Source organism: Rhynchophorus ferrugineus, unplaced genomic scaffold (genome assembly GCF_030347505.1).
Source record: "Rhynchophorus ferrugineus isolate W39M unplaced genomic scaffold, kcgeb_rfMv2 rfM1, whole genome shotgun sequence".
Taxonomy (NCBI): Eukaryota; Metazoa; Arthropoda; class Insecta; order Coleoptera; family Curculionidae; genus Rhynchophorus; species Rhynchophorus ferrugineus.
The window spans coordinates 82,191,078-82,213,742 of NW_027472580.1; the positions used below are offsets into that span (position 1 = coordinate 82,191,078).

Genomic DNA, 22,665 nt, shown 5'->3' on the forward strand with positions numbered 1-22,665 from the left:
ACTATAAGCTAATTTAATAACTATTCTATGTTATTGATATAACTATTCTAACATATGTATCTATTAAACAGGTTGGATGGTAGGAAATGTTTTAACCCTCGCACTTCATTAACATCGCACACTTTTGATGCACTTGACACCATTCGAATGCACTTTTTCGGAGAATTATACAGTTCCACGTTCCACAAGTCCTTATACACAGGATGAACGTCACGTGGGTAGATCTTGTTTCATTTACTTTGATGCGCCATGTTTTCAACCACAAAGGGATTTTGTTGACAATGTAGGGCCTCGTGAGCTGATAAAATATCGCCGTTTCGTCAGCATATTTTTTGCTACAGTAGTGGATTATGAAAATAGTAATTCAGCTCTTCTGCGATTATTGACGTATAAGTGAAAACTCATACGCACATATCTAATGTGAAGTTACATTTAAAAATAACTATCGATATTTTTCACAGTGCGTGGACAATATCTTTTAGCAAAATTCAGATAAGGCACATTTTCATAGAGGTAGATCTTTTTATCCATGCTCAATTTATTCCACATATGTAGTATGTAACTATTACTGGTTACGTTTTTGACAAAATCCATATGATTAGGATTAAAATATGAGTTGAAGTATGTATAATAAATGGGATAGAAAGCGCTACTCGGGAATATGTAGAAATCCTTACATGTTTTTCCGACATAATCCTTTATAAGGTAGCTTTCGCATAAACGATTGGTCAACCTGAAACAATACAGTTATGTAAAATTAATTAATATTTTAATAGAACAGCGCTAAATTAATACCATTAATAAAATTAACTCGTAGAGCTCATAGAAAAAAGAGCTTTACAAAAGATGACATACGTAATATATAGCCCGTCCAAAAAGAGCCAATCAAACTTTATGACGTCAGCAGGTCGCAATATTGCCGTATCAATTTAAAATTTTTATCTGCGTTTCCATAACCTCTAATAACATATAGCCCTTCAAATAAAACAGCTAATGAACGTCATCAAAATTCATAATGCAACGTTGCCGCACCAAATTTAAGTTTTCGTTTATTTTGACTTTACCAACAAAATATTATGGAATGTAATTTATTTTAAGATTATAATGCATCTAATGCATATTTACAGCATGGACTTTCAAAGTTAATTAAACAGCCACAATAGTTTATAGGTTAGAGTTGTTTTATTATATTTACATTGACATATGACAACGGTGTCGACCATTACCAGTATAAATCGAATTTTATAGACTGATTTTGTTACTTGTTCGGACGTATCAGACTTCATTCTGTCTCTTTGTAACTAAATGCTAATTAGTAAAATGAGAAAGAAAACTATTCCGAGTTTAAAAGGGATTTTACGTTTTTATAACTGAATTTGGCAATACGTTCGACGGTGTTGCTGACGTGTGTTGACTGTTTTATTGGAAGGACTATATGTTTATAAATTCGGGTCAACTTATTATTATGATGTTTATATTAAGGTTATTTGATGACCCGAATTTAGATCTTCAATTCCGCGTGGCATGATTGGTTTTAGTTTTTGATTTCGTGCGTGGCGGCAGCGCTGTGCTTTTATAACGGGTGTTAGCCGACGACATTGTGTTAAATATTATTTGGAATTTGTTTTTGTGTTGGCCCTCATCAAGCTGCCCGCGTCGCAGCAACAATCCACCAGGCATTAAGACAAGGTCGAAAATATGGAGCCATCTTTTTAGATGAAGAAGAGAAACAGCTTGGTTTACCGAACGACCTAATATCCCTGATAGATTCATACTTGGACGGTAGGTCATTTCAAGTGCGAATTGGTGACGCAGTCTCTTCTCGTAAACAGATTTCCGCAGGAGTCCCGCAAGGTGCTCAACTAGGCCCAGCCCTATTCAACCTCTATATGGCTGATTTCCACAAACCAACCACATTCCCAAATCCACAAATCCACACTCTATACAGCACGCTATTTGCAAAGGCAATGGCGTGTACAGAACACGACAATACCTACATTAAATCCCTACCCATCCACAAACCTCGGTAGTAAACCAACTACGACAATCCCAGTCATAACCCAGATTCTCTGTCGCCCAGAGACATCGGCAAAAAATTGACATCACCATTTGATTCTAGCTGGTCATCATAGAATAAGAAAAAAAGTTTTTGTGCTGTGATTGTCCTTCGGAACGTGTGAACAGTTTTTGTTACGTTTGTGGATATATGCTACGTAAACCAGAAAAAATCATGACAAATGTATATAAAGGTGGCTATTTACAGTATTTTGATTTTGCTGTAGTATACACTGACAAGTTATGTATACCGAAATTATTTTTGTAACACGTACAGAACAAAGTTGTGTTAATGAGTAAATGTATACCTTTCATTTTTTGTGAAAACGTTATGCAAAGAACAGATGATTTTATTGTTTTATTGGTATTATTTCAGAAAAAAGAGTACGGTATAAATATCTTGAAGTATCATCAATGTCGAAGTGTAAAAATGCTTTAAGAACGCAGATATGCAAAGAAGGAATATTTGTCAGACATGATATTCAAAAATAAGTGGTTAACGTTAAGTTTACAAAAATGTTTAACGCCTGAGGAAGCAGCAGCATGGGCATAGTTTCAAAGTGTCGTTCACAACTTTTTCAGTAACCACTAATCACCGGATTATAGTACGTAATCGACAATTTGTTGTACAATTATCACAAAATTGGAGCTCGAAAATCAAAATACGTTTTCTTTATGGACATCTTGATTATTTCCCACAATACTTGGGCGACACTAGGGACTAATAAGCAAAGCGATTACTCCAAGATATAGGAAAAATCGACAGCCGATACCAACGATTTTGGGACGAAGACATGATGAGTGATTACTGTTGGACCCTAATGCGTGAAACATGTCCCAAGCAGTATAAAAAGTCAGACCCAAAACCGTGTATACTTGTGTTATTGTCACTAATGTTTCACAGAATTTTTCAGATTTGTCAAGATGGTCCACCATTACCAACTCAAATCGAATTTTATGGGCTTATTTGGTTACATGTTTCGACGTATCAAATGGCGACCTGTTTCTCTTAAACAATGATAATAAAAGAAAGAGAACTTCACATTTTTACAAACTGCAATTGCTGTTTTATCAGATGGTCTATAGGTATTTCCTTGTTCATATTAATAATTTGTTACTTAATATTTGTTTAAATTAAAACTCCAGGGTTGTAGATGTAACATGTCAATTGAAAAGTCCCCGGCCTACCATAGTAAAACACATTTTTTTGACAAAATTAGTTTTTTTTTATTCAACATAATTCCATTCAAGATACACTGATTATAGCGACCCTCCAACTTTTCGATACCATTTTTGTAGTACGATTTGTCCTTTGCTTCAAAATAGGCTTCAGTTTCAGCGATCACCTCTTCATTCGACGAAAATTTCTTCCCAACGAGCATTATTTTAAGATCTGAGAACAGGAAATAGTCGCTGGGGCCCAGATCTAGAGAATACGGTGCATGAGGAAGCAATTCGAAGACTAATTTCATGGATTTTTGCTATCGTTTTCACTGACTTGTGACACGGTGCATTATCTTGGTGAAGCAGCACTTTCTTCTTCATCAAGTGCGGCGATTTCGTCCTTCAAACGGTCCAATAACGCTATATAATAGTCGCTATTGATGGTCCTTCCTTTTTCAACATAGTTAATGAAAATTATTCCATGCGCATCCCAAAATACAGAGGCCATAACCTTGCCAGCCGACTGTTGCGTTTGTTTGGAGCGGGTTCATCGTGTGCAGTCTACTCGGATGGCTGTCGACTGGACTTCGGAGTGAAATGATGGAGCCATGTTTCATCCATTGTCACATATCGACGCAAAAACTCGGGTTTATTATGCTTGATCATCTTCAAACTCCGAATCACCAACTCGTCGTTGTTTTTGGTCAAAAGTGAGCTCGCGCGGCACCCACTTTGCACAGAGCTTTCTCGTACCAAAATATTCGTGAATGATATGATGTACACGTTTAGTTGATGTCTTTAGAGTGTGTCTGCTATTTCATTTCATTTCAATTTACGGTCATTCAAAATCATTTTGTGGATTTTTTAAATGTTTTCGTCGGTAACAACCTCTTTAGAGCGTCCACTGCGTTCACCGTCTTCGGTGTTCATTTGAGCATGTCTAAACCTAGTATACCAACCTTTGATGATTGTTTTTCTTGGGGCAGTGTCCGAAAACTCGGCATCAAGCCAAGTTTTTGCATCAACTGTATTTTTTCCCGCGAAATTCCTTTTTATCGACTTTTTCACAATAACAAAAGTTGCTTCACTGAAAATGATATAATTCACAAACTATTGATCCGACAGCTGTTAAATTTATACACGCATCTTTTAAGGGCTAGGGCTAACTAAAAAACATATGTATTTAATTCTAGTAGCGCCTTCTATATGTCAGGCCGGGGACTTTTCAATTAACCTGTTAAAACATTCGATGAGTATACTCAAAACATGGTAAAACATCATCGACAAAGAGGAATAATGGGCGAATCCCAAAGTTAACTGACAGAGACAGACTTTAAAAATGATTTGTGTCCACACAAAATAATACTACCGCATCAAAAGTGGCTAACATTTATGAAAGGGTTACGATATCGAAACACATTATAATGGAAGCTAGATTGCGAAAAAAAGTGATTCAGCGATCATAAAACCTGGACACTTGATGATTGCAAGAATGATTATAGTTCAATTTATCCAAATTATTACCACAAATGAATATCGAGACACGATGAAGTATTTACTATGATCAGCATATTGCTGCCAAACACTGTCATATTTCAAAATTACCTATTACACTAATAAAAATATATAAAATAATAAGTATATATAAAAACCAATAAAATTACACCCAAAAAAGTTTAGTCTTGGTTTGAGGAACATCATCAGAATAACATCAAACCTCTTCCCTGGTGAGTAGAATCCCGAAACCTCTGTTCAAGTAAATATTTATTCTTTAGTTAAAATAAGGAATCTGTGTTAAGTACAATCATGAAATGTTACTAGTTTCTAGGGACTTTCGAGTTATGTAGTTGTCAGATATATAGAAGTGTCAGTCAAGAGAGAAACCTCGTTGTTGTTTGTTGATTGTATATAGATTAATTCACTAGTTCGTTTATATAGAGTCTTCAACTGTTTAGATAGGTGTATTAAATAAAGCTATTTCTTAAAACTAATATCAGTATATCAATTAATAACCGTAAAATCTCAACAACCTCAATATAAGTGAACTATTATGGGGAATTTTAGAGCAAAGAGTGAAGAGCAGATTTTCATCCGCAACATCATCGAAGCTGTTCGCGGATGGAAACCCCGTTGGAAACTACTCGGACACTCTACGAACTTATTCTGTCAAAAATTGCAGCTGTTTTAAAAGCAAATGGTGGTCAACACCTTATTAATAAATACATATTGGTTATATGTCAGATGCTCATATTATTTTGTCTATCCTATGTAGTGCGGACGCTTTAACAGCACCTCTTAATAAATTACGGCTTTCATTTGTTAAATATTTGTAACTTATTTCGAGAATAATTTGGACACAGCACACTGGTAATTGCAAATTAAACATAATAGATTTAGAGCTTATTTATAGACAATACAAGGACTCCAATGTTGCAAGCTTGGAAAAGGAAATATTCATTTTATTCATAGCATTTTGTTACAATATTTTTCAATATTGTTAATGTAATAATATAAAAAGATTAAAATTGGGAATGATAAATAGTAAAATACTTTTTACTGTTTTTATGGCAATAATAGGTAATATTTGGATTAATCTCTCGATTTTTGTTAAAAATATTTCCGTTCAATAATAAATAAAGCATTTATTAGCATTTTTAGTTATGTTATGGATTAGTTTTCTATTATTAGGTATATGTTTAAGTTTTATTTAGTATTTATGGTTATTGTACATTTTTAGTTTTTAGGTTTCGTTTATTTTTAATTTTATTGTGTATATTTAATATAGTATATTATTTAAAAACAGCAATTAACACATTAAAATACAATAAAACATTTGTGGGGTATTATTCCATTCCTTTTTACAGATTCACAGAACATTCAAATATAAGAGTAATTCTACTTCGTTTAAAATTATATTATCAATCGCATGTTATATATTATTATTATAATAGTATTCAGTTAGTTCGTGAAGGAATTTATAAATCTCCGTCTCTTTTATACTACCGTTGGAAATTATAACCACATATAAAACTAACTGCCCCAAGCAATTATCTCCGTCCTTTCCTCTCTCACAATTTATACAGTAAAGGATTCGTACTCTTCGTCTGACATCACGAATTGAAAAAAAAACTTGCGAACCGTGCATTTGACTGAAAATAGTAAATACTATAGTTTTTTGACTATTGACTGTTTCGATTGTTTTCAGTTGTTAGTTCCCAACGCTAGTTTTTAGTATTTTTTCATACATAAAATCAAATGCAGAACTATATCTTGTTCTTATTCTTAATTTGAAGTATAAAAGCAACAAAAATTAGGTACACACATCCTGTATATATTGGAGACTGATGTTGTTAGGTATGTTTACTGAGTTATTTCAGTCAAGAAATATCAAAAATCGATTCTTTTTCTATTTTCAACCCAATAATAATTAGTTAAGAGGATTTTTCAAAATTTAAATTATTTTTGGATGTATGACTGTTTTAGTACCGCGGCATCTAAACTAACTCGCCCCGAATAGAATGAATTTATCGTCTGAGATCTTGCTGATTCGATGTTTAGGTTCAGAAACGCAAAATAATAATGAATTTATTGATGATCATTTTTACAATTAAACATATAGCTGCTGGTTGATGATTGAAATTGCCACTTTTATAATTGTTTGCATTTTTAGTAAAAGTTTCATTCCTATTTTACAAATGATGATCCGTCAATATTAAGCATGACAATAACCGGATCGAGCACCCAGTAATACAAGTTTCAAATGGCCATGTTATATTTTACGAAATTAACACCTTTATAGATTTATGTCTCTTGTATTTGCGGCATGAATGACTTTTCTTACTTAAATAAAAGAAAAAAGCAGCTGAAAGTCATTGTTTGCTGGTAGACACCTACGATGAGCATGCTCTAACCTTAAAAATATGCCAGTCGTAGTTTCGAAAATTCGAGGTGGGCCGAAAAAGTTTGAAGGTGCGAAACTGCAAGAGTTATTGGATTAACCCAAACTCAAAAACAATTGGCAGAAGCGTTAACTATGGCCCAAGAAACGATTAGCGACCAATTACGAGCACATCAATTGAATGTCAGGCAAAGGGAAAATCGAAAAAGCGAAAATTTGAATTACTGCTTCAAGGGTGTGATCAGAAGACATTTCTACATGGAATAGTGATCGGTGATGAAAAGTGGATTTATTTTGAAAACCCTATGTGCAAAAGATCATGGTTATCAACTGGCGAAGCCGGTCTGTCAACTCCAAGGCCAAATCGTTTTGGTCGCAAGACAATGCTCTATGTTTGGTGGGAATCGAGAAACATCCAGAATAGTCTCGAGGACACGGTGAAGTGATTTTACGTGCTGTATCATAATTTAAAACCGGCCAAGGACGCATTAGAAGCACTCGAATGGTATATATTATGCACCTACCATACTCTCCAGACCTTGCCCCGTCCGACTATCAGCTTTTCAGATCAATGGGACACGCGCTTGTAGAGCAGCATTTCACAAATTTTGAAGAAATTAAAAAATGGCTTGATGTATAGATTTAAATGGCCTACACTGAATAAACACACCTTTCAATTTTCATGAAAAAATCCTTAATGACTTGCTAGTAAACCTGGTACATCCAGCTAGTCCAAAAGATTACAATAATAATCAAAGTATTATCAAATTCTCTGACCTGTTATTTACATTTTATCTTACCCAGTTATTATTTTTGGCCCATTTTCAGCCCAACTGTGCCCATCATAATGGTCAGCCAGCTCGTATAAGCATGAGTTGATATATTGATGACCATCCCCTTTACTGCTGAAACCTAAGACACCACTGGCTACGGTATATTCGTCTTGGACTCCTGCGAAATTTGTAGGTAGTGAATTTAAATTTTTGATGGTCATTGTGTCAAGGTCCATATATATTCCACCATATTTCCACAAAGTTATGTATCTGAAAATAAAAAAAATATTATAATATGCAAATGTAAAACATTTATTTTTTACAGCATAAATTGATCTTCGAGATAAAATCTTAAAAATTATATAATGCGACATATGTTTTTGGATCAAACAAGTAAATAGAATTTTAACAGGGAAATACTAAACAGGGAATAATGAAACACGACGTCAGGACTACCACGTGTCGGAACTGCTTGGAAAACTTTAGCCCAATAAAAAAGTGCCAATCAAAGCGAAATTTTTCTCCAGAGATCCCTGTTGAGCTAAATTCAAATGAAAATACAAAATTGATTCCCTTAATATTTTTATATAACTATGTATACCATGCAAAAATTATTAAAAATCGATATTAAACTTTCTAATCGAAATTTTCTACGCAATTTTGCTTTCCGTAAAAACTTTCTACAAAGTACAAGCAAACTCAAGAAAAAGACGAATAAAATCGGTAAAGTCGTTCCCAAATTATGTCGTGACTCAGGGTAAAAGGGATTCATTTACATATTGTCTATTGAAAGTTTTTTTGTACATACGTCACCAAGATGTTTAATGTATTGCCTACCGCAATTTGTAAATTCGTTTCAGAATCAGACAATATATTCCTTCTCATTTTATTATAATTAAAAAGAGACATAATGCTGTCTGGTAAGTTCGAATATGTAACCGAACCAGCATGTCAAAGTCGTCCGGTTGTTAAACGTATGCAAAATTCTTGAAAAGGATAGTAATAAACGGTTATAACTTTAACCTATAAACTATTGTAGCTGTTTAATTAACTGTAGTTTTTAGATGTACTATAATGTTAAAATAAATTATATTTGATAACATTTTTGTGCAATTATTTTATTTAGATTAGAATTTTTTTGTATGTCAAAGCTAAACTGAACTAACTGTAATCTTTTGAACTAACTCAGAGTTGATGCGGCAACATTGCAATGTTTCGACGTCACAAATATTCATGACGTATTACTAAAAAAACTTTGAATAGACTATATATCTGTAGGTGAGAATTTGGTAACCAACTAATATCAGCTCAGACAGAGATATAACCATGCTTTTTGAAGGTGAATTATTATCAATAGTGTGACCACCTAGTATCCACTTATTTTGATAATAAAAATTTTATCACTAAGATATATTGCTCACTCGTGTAATTTGCTATGGCCCAGACTGCACAAACAATAGGTTAAATAGACGGCCCCAAAACAACGTGACCATCCTTACAGAAAAATCATATTTAAATTAAAATATTGTCCTTTGTCTGCCTAGCCGAGCCACAAAAGGTACTGAATAACCTAGAATATATATATTGAACATATTATAATTTTACCTCAAGAGATCGCTGGTATGAGATAAGGGATATTCTCCCTTCAAAATTTCCTTGCTCTTCCACAATTTCTCCACTGGCGTGTTATCTGCGTATTTATCCATATTGATATATAACAGCTTAATGTTGGGGTAGGAAATTAAAGCTTGAAGTAATCTGTCTGATTGGGTTAAGTTGTAAAATAAGCCTAAAATAAAAGGTTATTAAATATCCGATTGTTTTTCAATCATTTGATTATTTTTAAATGAAGAAAAATTGGATATCAACATTGTTTTCAAACAATTCCCAAATAGCGTTTGGACGGCTGATTATTGGATGAATCAACTGTGTCTGGACGTTTACAGTGTTTTGAAGTGTTTATATACTTCAAAGATAAAGGCGAGGTGCTGAATTACATCTGAATCTGAGATAAAATATTTGTTTTAATAAGTTTTGATCGGTAACATACCGAGATACACAATATTTTATATCTTGTGACTGTCACAAATGAACCGAATATTCAATTAGTAAAAACAATTTTAAAAAGACAGATAATTTAGAACTGTACTAAGAATACTGTAAGAACAATTTAGTACAAAATATTGCGGACAAACGAAGCTACAAAAGAAGTTTTTAATTAATCTCTTAGAATTTCAACAATCTGCCCGTGAGTGTTATTATATAATTTGCATTAAAACTATACTGACGTGTAGAAGATCGCTTCAGTAAGTAATATGCTGTACAAACTTAATCTAAATCTTATTCTAGATACTATAACTTACTCTAAAGCCTATCCTAACTTATTCTAAAGACTGTTCTAACTTATTCTAGAGATTATTATATTTCACTTTATGTTTCTATTAATCAGTTCGTATTGTAGTTTACGTTTAAGCGTACTCACTTCATTGCCATCGCCCATTTAACTGTTTGGCGAGTGTATTGGGACGCACTAACAGTCTTCCAGAGTACTTTGCACTAACACTTCGAATAACACTCGTTATGGGCTCCAAGGGGATATAGCACTGAATTAGTCTGTTTTAGATATAATATGGGGCATCGACGATGACTCGCAACACTTTGTTCTGGGATCTCCGAAGGATAGCTATGTTTGATTTGCTAGTAATAACCCACAGTTCAATACCATAGCTCCAAATGGGCCAAAGTATTGACTTATCTGGCAAAACTTTGTTATCTAAGGATAATTTAGATTTACGCCGTATCAGCCAATATATTAGGTTTAGTTTAAGCCCAAGCTGTGTGCGTTTTGTCACTATATTTTTCCGATGTTAAACGTCGATCAAAATGCATTCCCAGATATTTAACGTTGTCTGTTGGCGGGAGTTCATAATTATTCTCATTTTTACTGTGGGACAAGTTCTTCTATAAAGGGTGAATGTCACATGGGTAGATTTTGTCTTATTTGCTTTGAGCTTTCAAACATTATTCGACTTTGTTAAAATGAAGTTGGTTTCTTGTGACTGATATTGAATCCTCGTGTAATGATAAAACCACTGTATAATCAGCATATGTTACAACAGTAGTGTTTCTGGAGATCGATATGTCAGCTGTATAAAATAGTTATAACAATGGACCCAATAACACTACCCTGCGGAACACCTGATTATATTGGATGTAGATCAGTGTATTCGTCATTCTGTATCACAATAAAATATCTGTCTATAAAGTATGATTTCAGTAGTTGAAAGTGAGTATGGGCCAAAAGCTTGTTCAATTTAACATATACACCAATGTGTCACACCTTGTCGAAGGCTTGAAGATATAACAAGAAATACAGCGGAGCAATATTTTTTATCATTTTAGTTTTTGTTTATTTGGTTGACTAATTTATGTATTTGTTCTGTTGTTCCCTGTTAATTACGGAAGACAGATTGATGGTCTGGAATAATATTTCTATCTTGTGGGATTATTTTTAGTCTCTTAATGTATAGTTTTTCAAAAACTTTAGGGATTACAGGTAGCAGGCTTATAGGACCATAAGAGTAGACGTTTTCTGATTTTTTTCCTGATTTAAGAATCATAATGATTTCAGCTACTTTCTTAGTGCTATGAAAGCAATTAAGTCTTAATATGACATTAAATTTAAACATTATTAATTTGATACACTTTTGTGAGAGCTCTTTTAAGATTGTTTCAGTAATTAAGTCAAAACTAGGAGATTTTTGTGCATTGATTTCTATAGCTATTGTTTGTTTTACTTCCTTAACAGTAAATTTCTCATGTGGCAGATCCGCTACGAAAGAGTGGACAGAAATTAAGAAATAAAGAAAAGAAAAGAAGAAAAAAAAATCCAGAAATTCTAGAACACTTAGAACACCTGAGGCTAAGTACGGTTGTATATTATTCATTATGGAAAACAACAAGAAAGCTCAAAAAGTCTCAGACTCACGACGACATTACTAGAAAGAACAAAGAAATGGTTGACATTGTTACTAGTCACTTTAAAAATGTATTGAAGCCTTTCCCATTCCATTTATATTAAGATGAACATGAAAAAAAACTTTTAATAATCAGATAATTGAAGGAAATGGAGATTAATTGTGAAAATCTTTATGGAGGGATGCAAAATTAACAATACTCATATGGAAACTAGCTAAAGTAATTAAGGAAAAATTAGATGTTATATTTAACGAGCCTGTAAGCTTATTATCGATAATTTCTTATATTTTCGATAAATTATAGAGAATTATAGGAGTTATGGAAGACATACTTTTCCAGAATTTCAATTTGGGTTTAGTAATAAGCCCGAAATTAAGTAACAAGTGCCAAAGGATATTGTTTCGTTGTATTCCTGTTCGTATTTTAAGTCTTTGATAAAGTGTGACATATAGGGTTCCAGGTTAAATTAAAGTAAGTTCTTCCACATCGTCTTTTTCAGTTAGTAACATAGTGTGTCGTAAATAGACATATTGTCATAAAACAAGGCGATGGACATAGAGAATTACACAGTAAAAATCACTACTGTGGCAGGATTTGCAGGCAATATGACAGACTCAGCATCACCTAAATATCCAATAACAGCAACTGTGGCTAAAAACGTTGCGCATTAATGTAAACAAAATCTACAACATCAATTAGACTGACACCAAACTTGTAAGGAGCGCATGATTACTAAACGAAAGAAAAGGACTACATAAATGTATTGACTTATTAAGACTTAAAAGCAAGTTATCATTAGATAAAAAGGTTTTGCTATTTATTTTTTGACTTATACTGCTATATGGTAAATAACTCTAGAGTTGGTACTATTGGTAATGTTTAATAGTCTAATGTAGCCATCATTCAACGGCTCCAAAATAAAGTGCTTCGTACCATGACCGATGATTTGTACTATGTCTCTAATGAAATGTTACAGCGCAATATTGTTTTAGGATCCATAAGGAGTCTAATTCAAAGTGTTTATATTAAGTATCTCGAAAGATTGTTATTGCACCCTTACTTACTTGCTAATCAAATTGTATACACCTTGAGGCATGTCGAATCTTAGAATAGCGGCCTGCAAAATACCTAGAAAATATTATCCCAGATGTTAAAAACGTGCGGGATGCCAGCAGCGCCGATTTGTAAACAATAACGAAGATATAGCAAGCCCGAGACGTTGATTTAGGATATTATTGAATGGTAGTTTGAATCATCTAATATGTTGTTGAAAATGATAATGTTTGTATTAAACGATCGCCTGATTTTGTCTCAATGCATAACATATACATAATCGTAAACAATCGACATATGTGTAAACAATTATGGATAGTCAAAGTGGTGTAATAGTCTGCTCGTGACATATTTTTAATACCTTTTTATCAATATAAGGTTCGTTCGCTTAGCAGCTTGTTATATGTATAGTCTATTCAAAACAGCAGTGAACGGAGGTCATCACTATGTCGACATGTACATTGTTAATTTGTTCTAGAGTCAGACAAGATTTTCTTTCTCATTTTATTCTATTTACAATGAGATAGAGTGGTGATTGACAAGTTCGAACATCAAACTGAATCGGCCTGCTAAAGTCGTCCGGTTGTCAAAATTCCTGAAAATATTTATTATAATAAGTACAGGTTATAAACCGCAAATATTCCTTTTTAAGTTACAAAAACAGTAATAGTTATTCTGTGGTTATAAACCGGCAAACTTTATCTGAATGCTTTGCTTGTTCTGATAAATTTATTTATTATTTATTTATTTATTTAAAAGGCTGCTTAAAATTATCTAAAGACTTAAAGACTTTCTTACTGTTAATTAAGTTGCGGTTTTTATTGAAAATATTTTTAGCGTGTTGCAACTGCACTGAATATAAGTATCTTAGATTTACCGGAAAGAGACCGTCCTTATACTAAAGGGGTGTATCAGATCAAATATATAACATGGATAAAAACAGTGAGTAGTTTTTTGAACATAAACTTAATTTAATACAATTATTTCAGAGAAAACTGTTAATCTGAAAAGTATTCATAGAAATCTTAGAGATGTGGGGATGTAGAGCATCCTTTTATAGACTCTTAAGTAATATAGAATTTAAATATTATAAAGATAAACTACGAAGAGGTCGAATTTCCAGACATTGCTTTTAAAAGAGCCATAATGCATGTAATGCATATAATGAAATCAAGGAAGACTTATTATTTCAATATGTGTATTTAGATGAGATATAAATATTTCAAAAGGTGACCAATATACCCAATGGTCACTAATGGCAAGAGAAAGGTAAACGTTGGAATAAATCAAGTTTTATTATTCGGTCATTTATGGTAACATTTATTAATAATTAAAGATAGATATATTGTTCTTAAAACTGCAAACTGGAATGGTTGATAACACTATTGGTTTGGATGAACTAGATCAGACACACTGAAGAGGATATTGACAAATGACAGAGTTATGAACAAATGTTAAATATATTAGAAATTAACAGTTCAGTTATTCACTTGAATTAAACTTTCTGAATGTGGGATTATGATTCAATGATGAAAAGTTACAACACAGCGTGATGAAAGTGAAAATAACTAAAAGCGTATATAATTAATATACGATAATTGTGGGAAATCTTATTGTAAAGTTTTATGTGCACACATATGTGTGTGTAAATGTTCATAATATACATGAGCATTTGTTTGAAATATATGAAGAGAAAAATAATAGTAACTGTTTTGCAGATATGGCAAATGCATTAATGAAAGTAAAACATATTACTTGAATATATAATCGTTAATTAGGTGGGTTAATAAAATAAAAAAACGTTCCCAGAATTCTAGCCTAAAAACTGTTACAATTGTATAATTAATTGTAGTTTTAAGTCCTTTGATAATATATGCATTAGAAGTTCTGTAGTGTTAAAATAAATTTTATAACAGTAATTTTTAATTTAATATTATAATTTTCTATTTTTAACATTTTGATTATTGTATTTATTTTATAATTTTGTGGTATGTCGAAGCCAAAATGAAGAGTTGATGGGGCAACATTGCGACGTTTCGACGTCATTCAGATCAGATGACAGATGATTTCACTGCTGTTTAGAATAGATAGAGGTATATGTTATTGTATATAGAATCAACAAATGCATGGCTGTTCTTAAATTAGCTTCCAAAACATTATAATTTGATAATCAGATCAGTCAACTAAAACTGAAGCGATTCCTGATAGTTTTAGACTGCCATATAAACAAAACTTGAGTATTTAAAGTGTTTTCAGTTTTTATTATATACGAGATAAGGAAACATCAATATTTACTTGTTTATTTACAATCGTATACTTACCAGGAGAAGCAAATAGCAAATAAACCATTCTTTTAGGATTCATTAATGCTGCACTTTCCACAGCACAAGCCTGTCTAGGACTGACAGTCAATTGCGCATTGATGTAAGAGTTACACGATGTCTCCAAGAAAAAAATAGATGTGTCCTTTACAACATATGCCTCTGCAAATAACTGAATTATTATTATGTTTACCACTGATAAATATCGACGCAGTTTCACTTTTATCCACTTAGGTTGCGGTACATTGAGCATGGGAAGAGATCATTTAACATTCTTAATCAAGTTAACCTTATACGAGTATATGAGTAACATTTGAATAAGTTATAAAATATGAGACTCCACTAATATTAAACAGCCTTGGTGGTTGCTATTGGCTCAGTCTGCACATGGGCATTTTGCCAACGTGAATTGACAGTATTGGTAGAGATTGAAGTATATTATGTTCATATAGTAACTGCGAGGAAACAGTTTTCTTTTTCTTGAATTTTAGAAGGTTTAAAAATGGTTATACAAGCTCAGTAAATTAAAAACTATTTGTCATATGTGAAAATAATTGCTAAGGATTTTATGAACTGAATCAGGGAGTAAAAATTAAATATACTGAAATATTATATAAGTAGACAGCATCTATTGATTAAATAAAAAGAATATGGACGTAAACGTAACATTAATCAAGGATAGGAGAAATACCGGATATCTAGTTGCATTTCTTGGCAATTGAAAAATATTAGCAAATTCTAGGGGTTCTATTATGTTTTTTACATATAAACACACACCATTACGTCTTTCATACAAACTTAACAAGAGGACTCAACAAGACCTCAAAATATAGTATTGTATGAGCAATAATGGTCTAGAATATCATAGCCTGGGCAGAAGCTGAGGCGACCGTTAATAGTGTTATAAGTTGGTGTTACAAGAGACTGGTGAAACTGAATTTTTGAATTATTTATACAATTATAAACTTTTATTATTGTATTAGGATCATTCCTTCGGCTATAATGTAAGTATTAACATACTTGTTACATAGAAATGAGACTTTTTTAGTGGTAATTAATAATTTAGCTTGATCATGTAGTAATGGAAGTCTAGCAAGGGAAAAACAAATTAAGCTAGCAAATAATAAATTGGATTTAGTAATCAAAAGACCAGTAAATGCTAAATAATTCATAAGATATTAAAAATTACGTTGATCTGGGATATCAGGTCACGTTTAAAGATTTAAGTCATGACTTCCTTACAACATCGATACAAAACAACACTGTAGAAATTGGTTTAGGCATTTAATCTATTTGTGTTTATTTTTATTTGAGTCAAGTTTATTTATATCAGATTTATTTATAACAAAAGTATTGAAAACCTATATGCCACAGTTCGGAACATTTAGATAAGCCAATTTCTAAGACATCGATCCTGTAAGCGTGTGTAAAAAATTCGTGTGAAACCAGGCGTATCTGAGACCGAAGAAAATACTTGTGGTAAGGAACGTGCAGAATTCGCTTTGAAGGACCCCGATGATGTAAACAAGCCGATATATATCAACAACTGTAGTGAAATTGGAAATCCATCGGAAAGGCGCTTCTCAGGGAATTTTTGGACGTATATTTTTTATCGAGACAAGTAATTTATAATTGGATAGGTTTTTCCCACTCTAGACATAATTACTAATCATATTGCGAGAAGACGAGTTAAGCCAGCCTACTTTCTCAGTACAAAGCACCCAAGAGAGGATCAATGGGGGATAAGACACGATAATCCGTCTAATTCACCACATGTCGTCAACATAATTATACACAGTCTTCATAACAGGTCAATTGGAGAGTCCCCGGCCTGACACATAGATGGCGCTACTATAATTGACTCCATATGTTTTTTAGTCAGCCCTAACCCTCAAAAATTGCGTGTATAAATTTATCAAATGTTGGATCATTAGTTTGTGAATTATAGCATTTTGAGTGAAGCAACTTTTGTCATTGTGAAAAAAATTAATAAAAAGGAGTTTTTCGAGTTTCCGGACACTGCCCCAGGAAAATCAATCATCAAGGGTTGGTACGCTAAGTTTAGCGTGGTGAAATGAGCACCGAAGACGGTGAACGCAGTAGATGCCCAAAAGAGGTTGTTACCGACGAAAACATTAAAAAATCAACAAAATGATTTTGAATGACCGTAAATTGAAAGTAAATGAAAGAGCGGACACTCTAAATATATCAACGGAACATATATATCACATCGTTCACGAATATTTGGGTCTGAGGAAGCTCTGTACAAAGTGGGTACCACGAGAGCTCACTTTTACCAAAAACAACGACGAGTTGATGATTCGGAGTAGTGTTTGAAGATGATCAAGCGTAATATGGAATAATTTTCATTTACTAATTTGAAAAGGAAGGACCATCAACACCGACTATTACATAGCGTTACTGAACAGCTTAAAGGACGAAATCGCCGAAAAACGGTCGCATTTGAAGAAAAAGAAAGTGCTGCTTCATCAACACAATGCACCATGTTACAAGGCACTGAAAACGATGGCAAAAATCCATGAATGGCGCTGCGAATTGCTTCCTCATCCATCGTATTCTCCAGATCTGGCACCCAGCGACTATTTCCTGTTCTCAGACTATTTCGTGATCTCAAAAGAATGTTCGCTGGGAAGAAATTTTCGTCGAATGAAGAGTATTTTAAAGCAAAGGACAAATCGTACTACAGAAATTGTACCGAAAATTTGGAGGGTCGCTACGGAATTACGTTGAATAAAAGAAACTAATTTTGTCAAAAAAATATGCTTTACTATGGTAGGTCGGGGACTTTTCAATTGATCTGTCACAAATCAAAGAGCCTACACAGACAGTCTTCATTAAACAGAACAAATAAATACTGGGTAGCTCTAATAAGGGAGCTCACAGTTGGTGCCACTTTGACAGTGTGAAGTTTGTCGTCACTAACTGTTTTATTATACCAGTCTAATATTTGTAGTTAATGAATTTTATTGTAAATGCAAAAAGTGTTTTCAACCTTGCCAGTTACGCAACAGACATTGAGGGTTTATGTCAATTCTAACATATACCAACCTCCCATTTTAGATGTTTCATTCATCGCACCATTCAGTTTTATTATAAACATATCATCTTATATATACATAGTCAGGATCACATTAGTCGCGTGATATAACACCTGTCTCCAAAGACCAATTGTACATGGTTTGTGCTAGATGTATGTACGTGGTCGTTGTCCCATCTGGACTGCTTATAGTTGTAGGAAAATAATTTGTGAGTGTCTCCTCTATATTCGTTCATCAGTTTGCTGCCAGTTGATTTGAGCCAAATTTTGATGTTATAATCTGTATGGAATGGTTTTTCAAGTTTTGCTGACTACAAATTTCAATAGTCTATCGCTGAGAAATTGAGTAACTGCAAATAGATTTTAGTGGTCATATACCCAAAACTACATGTATCTGTCCAAATTTCAGTAGACTTCTTCAACTTCAGTCTGCTTTTGGTGGCCTTACAAATTCTAATAGTTTATATTTAGGGCAGTTTGATCAACTTCAATAAACTTTTGAAAGTCCAAACTTTGATGATTTTTTCCAGAACTCTCGCCATTCCAACGCGGCCGTATCTGCCTGATATGTTGTTTATTCTGCTGATAAATATCAATAAAATAGAGCCAAAAATTAATTAGAAATATTTCAGAATTAAGTAATTAAAGCAGATATTTTAATTTATTCCTAGTCATGAAGTATAATTGGAAAATGCTGTTAGTCTAACGGTTTATTACAATTTGTGAACATCGAATTTAGAATTTTTTAAATTTTGGGACCATCTTTTAATCTAATCTACCGGAATGTGCAGCCCAACAAGCTATTCAGATGGGAGAATGACTACATCCCATTGGTCATTTCATCTAGCAGTGCGTGTTATATCGTGTGATTGTTGTAGTCATGATTGTTCTTAAAAATCGGTATGTTTACCTCCGGCTTGATATGTTACGACTGAAGTTTTTGCAATTTAGGGCTTCGTTTATATTGGAGTAGTATTATTATTTGTATTTTGTGTCTTATTGACCCAAGGCAACGGTTTTGGTGAACACATTTACTGAATAGATTTTTACTCTTTTGATAATTTCATTAAATATAAATTTTCTTTTGAAACACATTGTATATTTATTTTTTCATGAGGAAACCCTCATTTGGTTAGAAGGTTATACAAACCACCAGACGATTTTTTAATTAAAATGTTTTGTTATCAAATCCTATATTAAATTCTTGTAAATAGTGTTATCTCACAAAAGTCTGCTATAGTTTGGAAAAATCTTGCATTAGGACTTATTTTTTGGACTAGAAATCGATATGTTGGGCTGTCACCTTCGAACACACCAACTTCACATCAGCACGTCACCATCTTTGTGGCAAATATTTGAGTTATTCTACACTTTTAAAGGATCGACAAATTCTATTCATTAATATCAAGCACTTTAAAACAAAATTCCTTAGTTGTTTAATTAACTTGATGTTCAAACTGGCATAAATATTTTAATTATCTGGTAATATATATGAGTAGGTATTTGACATTTTATCTTCAAATAGATTAATTTTTATTTCTGTATCTTTTTTTTAATTAGAAAGAAAATATGTGTGACTGTCTAAATAGTTTGTATCATGGTAAATTCGAAAATATAACTCCAATAAACGGCTTTGTCCAAATTTTCAACTTTTAATAAACTATAGATGCGTGGTTATATTTAACTAATCTCATGACATTATACGAAGGTGAATCAAATATAAACCGTAATTTTACTACTTAACCTAGCGCGTAATTTTGATCTACAATTTCAGTTTGGGGATGCTGATTTATCTCAGAATCGAATGTATATGTGGTTCAGAGAATTCAGTCATGATCGACGCCCACGAAAGTCCCACATATGACAACATCCGTGCTGTACGAGAGATTATTTAAGGTGTTTGTCGGTTAATTATTGAAGAAATCTCATCAGAATTGGGTATCAGCTATGGAAGTGTTCAATTCGTTATCACTAATCAATTTTAAAAAAACTCGCCGTAGTTTTGACAAAGTTTTCATTGAAAGAAATGCGCCGAGAAGCCCTCGAGCACCCTCGTTACAGTCCTGACTTGTCACCTTGTAATTATTTTTGTTTAAGTCCTTGAAAGAATCACTTGATGGCAAAATCAAACCTCAAACTCAAACCTCAAAAAATCACCCTCAAACTTTTTATGAATATTCATGCTTCCAAGTCGGTGGCAAAAGTGTTTAGAGCACGAAGCTTTGAGAAATGTTAAATGCTTAGTTTGTGTTAGCATTGATCAGTAAATTTATTTTATAAAATTGCCGTTTATATTTGATTTCCCCTCTTAGTTGATATACTTGGAAATAATTTTAATATTGAATAATGTTTTGACTGGTCTATTTCCCGTTGTTACTGATGTTGTTATATTATAATTTCAGAATTGTAATAGGATTCATAAGCTTCATGAAAACTTAATTATGCGCGAATAGCTACTGAAAATTGTGGAAAGAGTGCACAAAGATGACAATATGCTCAATGAATCATATTACAGCATTAACATGAAAAATTAAACGGATTGTATTAAAACGCATGGTAAATATTAATACTGCTTGAAAGAACAAAGACGTTGCCAGATAGTGTAGAGCATTAGAAGAGTAGATAATTTTAGAAAGATGCTGTACTAAAGTACATAAACATAAATCAAAAACACAGAATCGACGAAACTTTGTATAAATGTAATGTTTCACGTTTTCTAAAAAAACGTAATTAGTAAATCGCAATTTTCTATATTTCTATTGTTAATGGAGTCAAATTAAGTCCCCTATTGTTTGCTAATGACTTAATGCATCATTTAACAAAACAATTACATAATAGAATAACAGAAACAAATACATTTTTTTACTAGAACGTTTTAATGCATGTTGATATGATGATAAGTCGTAATGGTACAGTCTATCCAATAAAACGGCCAATGCACGTCAACAAAATTTATGTTGATTTAATGTCATTATTCAGTTGCCGGCGCATTATCTTAGAGTTTTGGCTTTCAATGCTTGTCGGTTTGTAACTTCTAATTATTATCACTAATGCTTTGAACGTTTTTTTTTGACATTTGAATAGAGAGTCGACCAGTACTAACGCCAATCAAATTTTACAAACTGATTCGGTTTAACTGGGGTAAAACGAGAAGGACATTTGTTTTATAAACTGCATTTGGCATCATATATGACGCACTTCGGTTGTTTTATTGAAATCCGCCCACCCATTTTTCTAATTTCTTTGACTACTGAACGAGTGAGACAGGTTGGTCTGTTTTTACACTTAGTGTTGCTTTGTATCCCTGTTCCAAGTCGCCTTTTTCCGTTAAATAAAATAATATTTCCAAGTAAATTAATATGTGAACAGTTTTTGTTTTCTAAAACCTTGCCCATATTATAACTGACGCAGCCGTCAAGATTCTGAGGAAATCATAAAGTCGTTCTTCTTTGAATTCATTCAGTTCAAGATAAAAGGTAAATACTTCACTCAATGGATTCCCGGCGCTTACATCACAGTTGAAGGTTTTATCGAGTACATTATAACATATTATTATTTAAGGTGCTTTTAACATTACAGGAATCCATTCGCAGTTAGTGCAAGCCTCATTTAAAATCTCATTAAAAAAACACAAAAACTCACAGATAAAGAAAGTAACTTTCTTTGTTATTACACGTAAATTAAATTTCAAACATTCGATTGGTCTGGTCAGAGCTCCTCCAGAAACTATTATATATGTGAATACTTTTTATCTGTAATATTTACTTACCGCCAATTTCCGGCAGTCTCTCGTTTGTATTAATGGAATAACAAACGAATTCATCATTATTATTTACAAATTTATAGTATTGTTTATAAAGCTCCAGAGTATTCATGGAAAAGATGAAATATGCGAAACATATTATAAAGATTAATAAACATAAGAATTTAAGTTTCGTACTTCTCATTATTGTGTTCGAGCACTACACCAAGCGAGACTCTTTTAACTAGTAATTTTGACTGTAAATATAAACCCTACTTTTATTTTAATCAATCAAAGCTGATAAAATGTTCAAGTGGCGAGTATTTTGTCTTAATTTGAAAATAAAAGAGATAGACAACTTTATATACCGAAATTACGTCAATAATGATGCTTCTTAAATATCATTAAATAAATATTTGTTAGAGAATCTGTATGATATATTTCGATTTTAGTTAGATTATGTTCTTCTTTTCACCAATTAAGGTTAAACTGAACTGGACCTGTTGGTTAATTCAGAGACCGCCTTAATCTATTCAAAGAAATAACCTGCTGTACTCGGACTTGGGTAGTTGGTCCTTGCCGAATTTCACACTTTTGCTTATAGACCATCATAAACTGTACTA

The 22,665-nt window shown here is 32.7% G+C and overlaps 1 protein-coding gene across 1 annotated transcript; it reads right to left on the minus strand.

The window, feature by feature from the left end:
* Nucleotides 1-296: 296 nt before the first annotated feature.
* On the minus strand, nucleotides 297-22,278 carry LOC143200378 (lactosylceramide 4-alpha-galactosyltransferase). Its single transcript, XM_076410851.1, has 5 exons — nucleotides 22,070-22,278; nucleotides 15,243-15,404; nucleotides 9,496-9,679; nucleotides 7,918-8,160; nucleotides 297-733 (listed from the first exon to the last, which is right to left on the minus strand). Exons 1-5 carry the CDS (start codon nucleotides 22,245-22,247, stop codon nucleotides 433-435), a joined length of 1,068 nt encoding a protein of 355 aa, XP_076266966.1. The 5' UTR covers nucleotides 22,248-22,278; the 3' UTR covers nucleotides 297-432.
* Nucleotides 22,279-22,665: the final 387 nt, after the last annotated feature.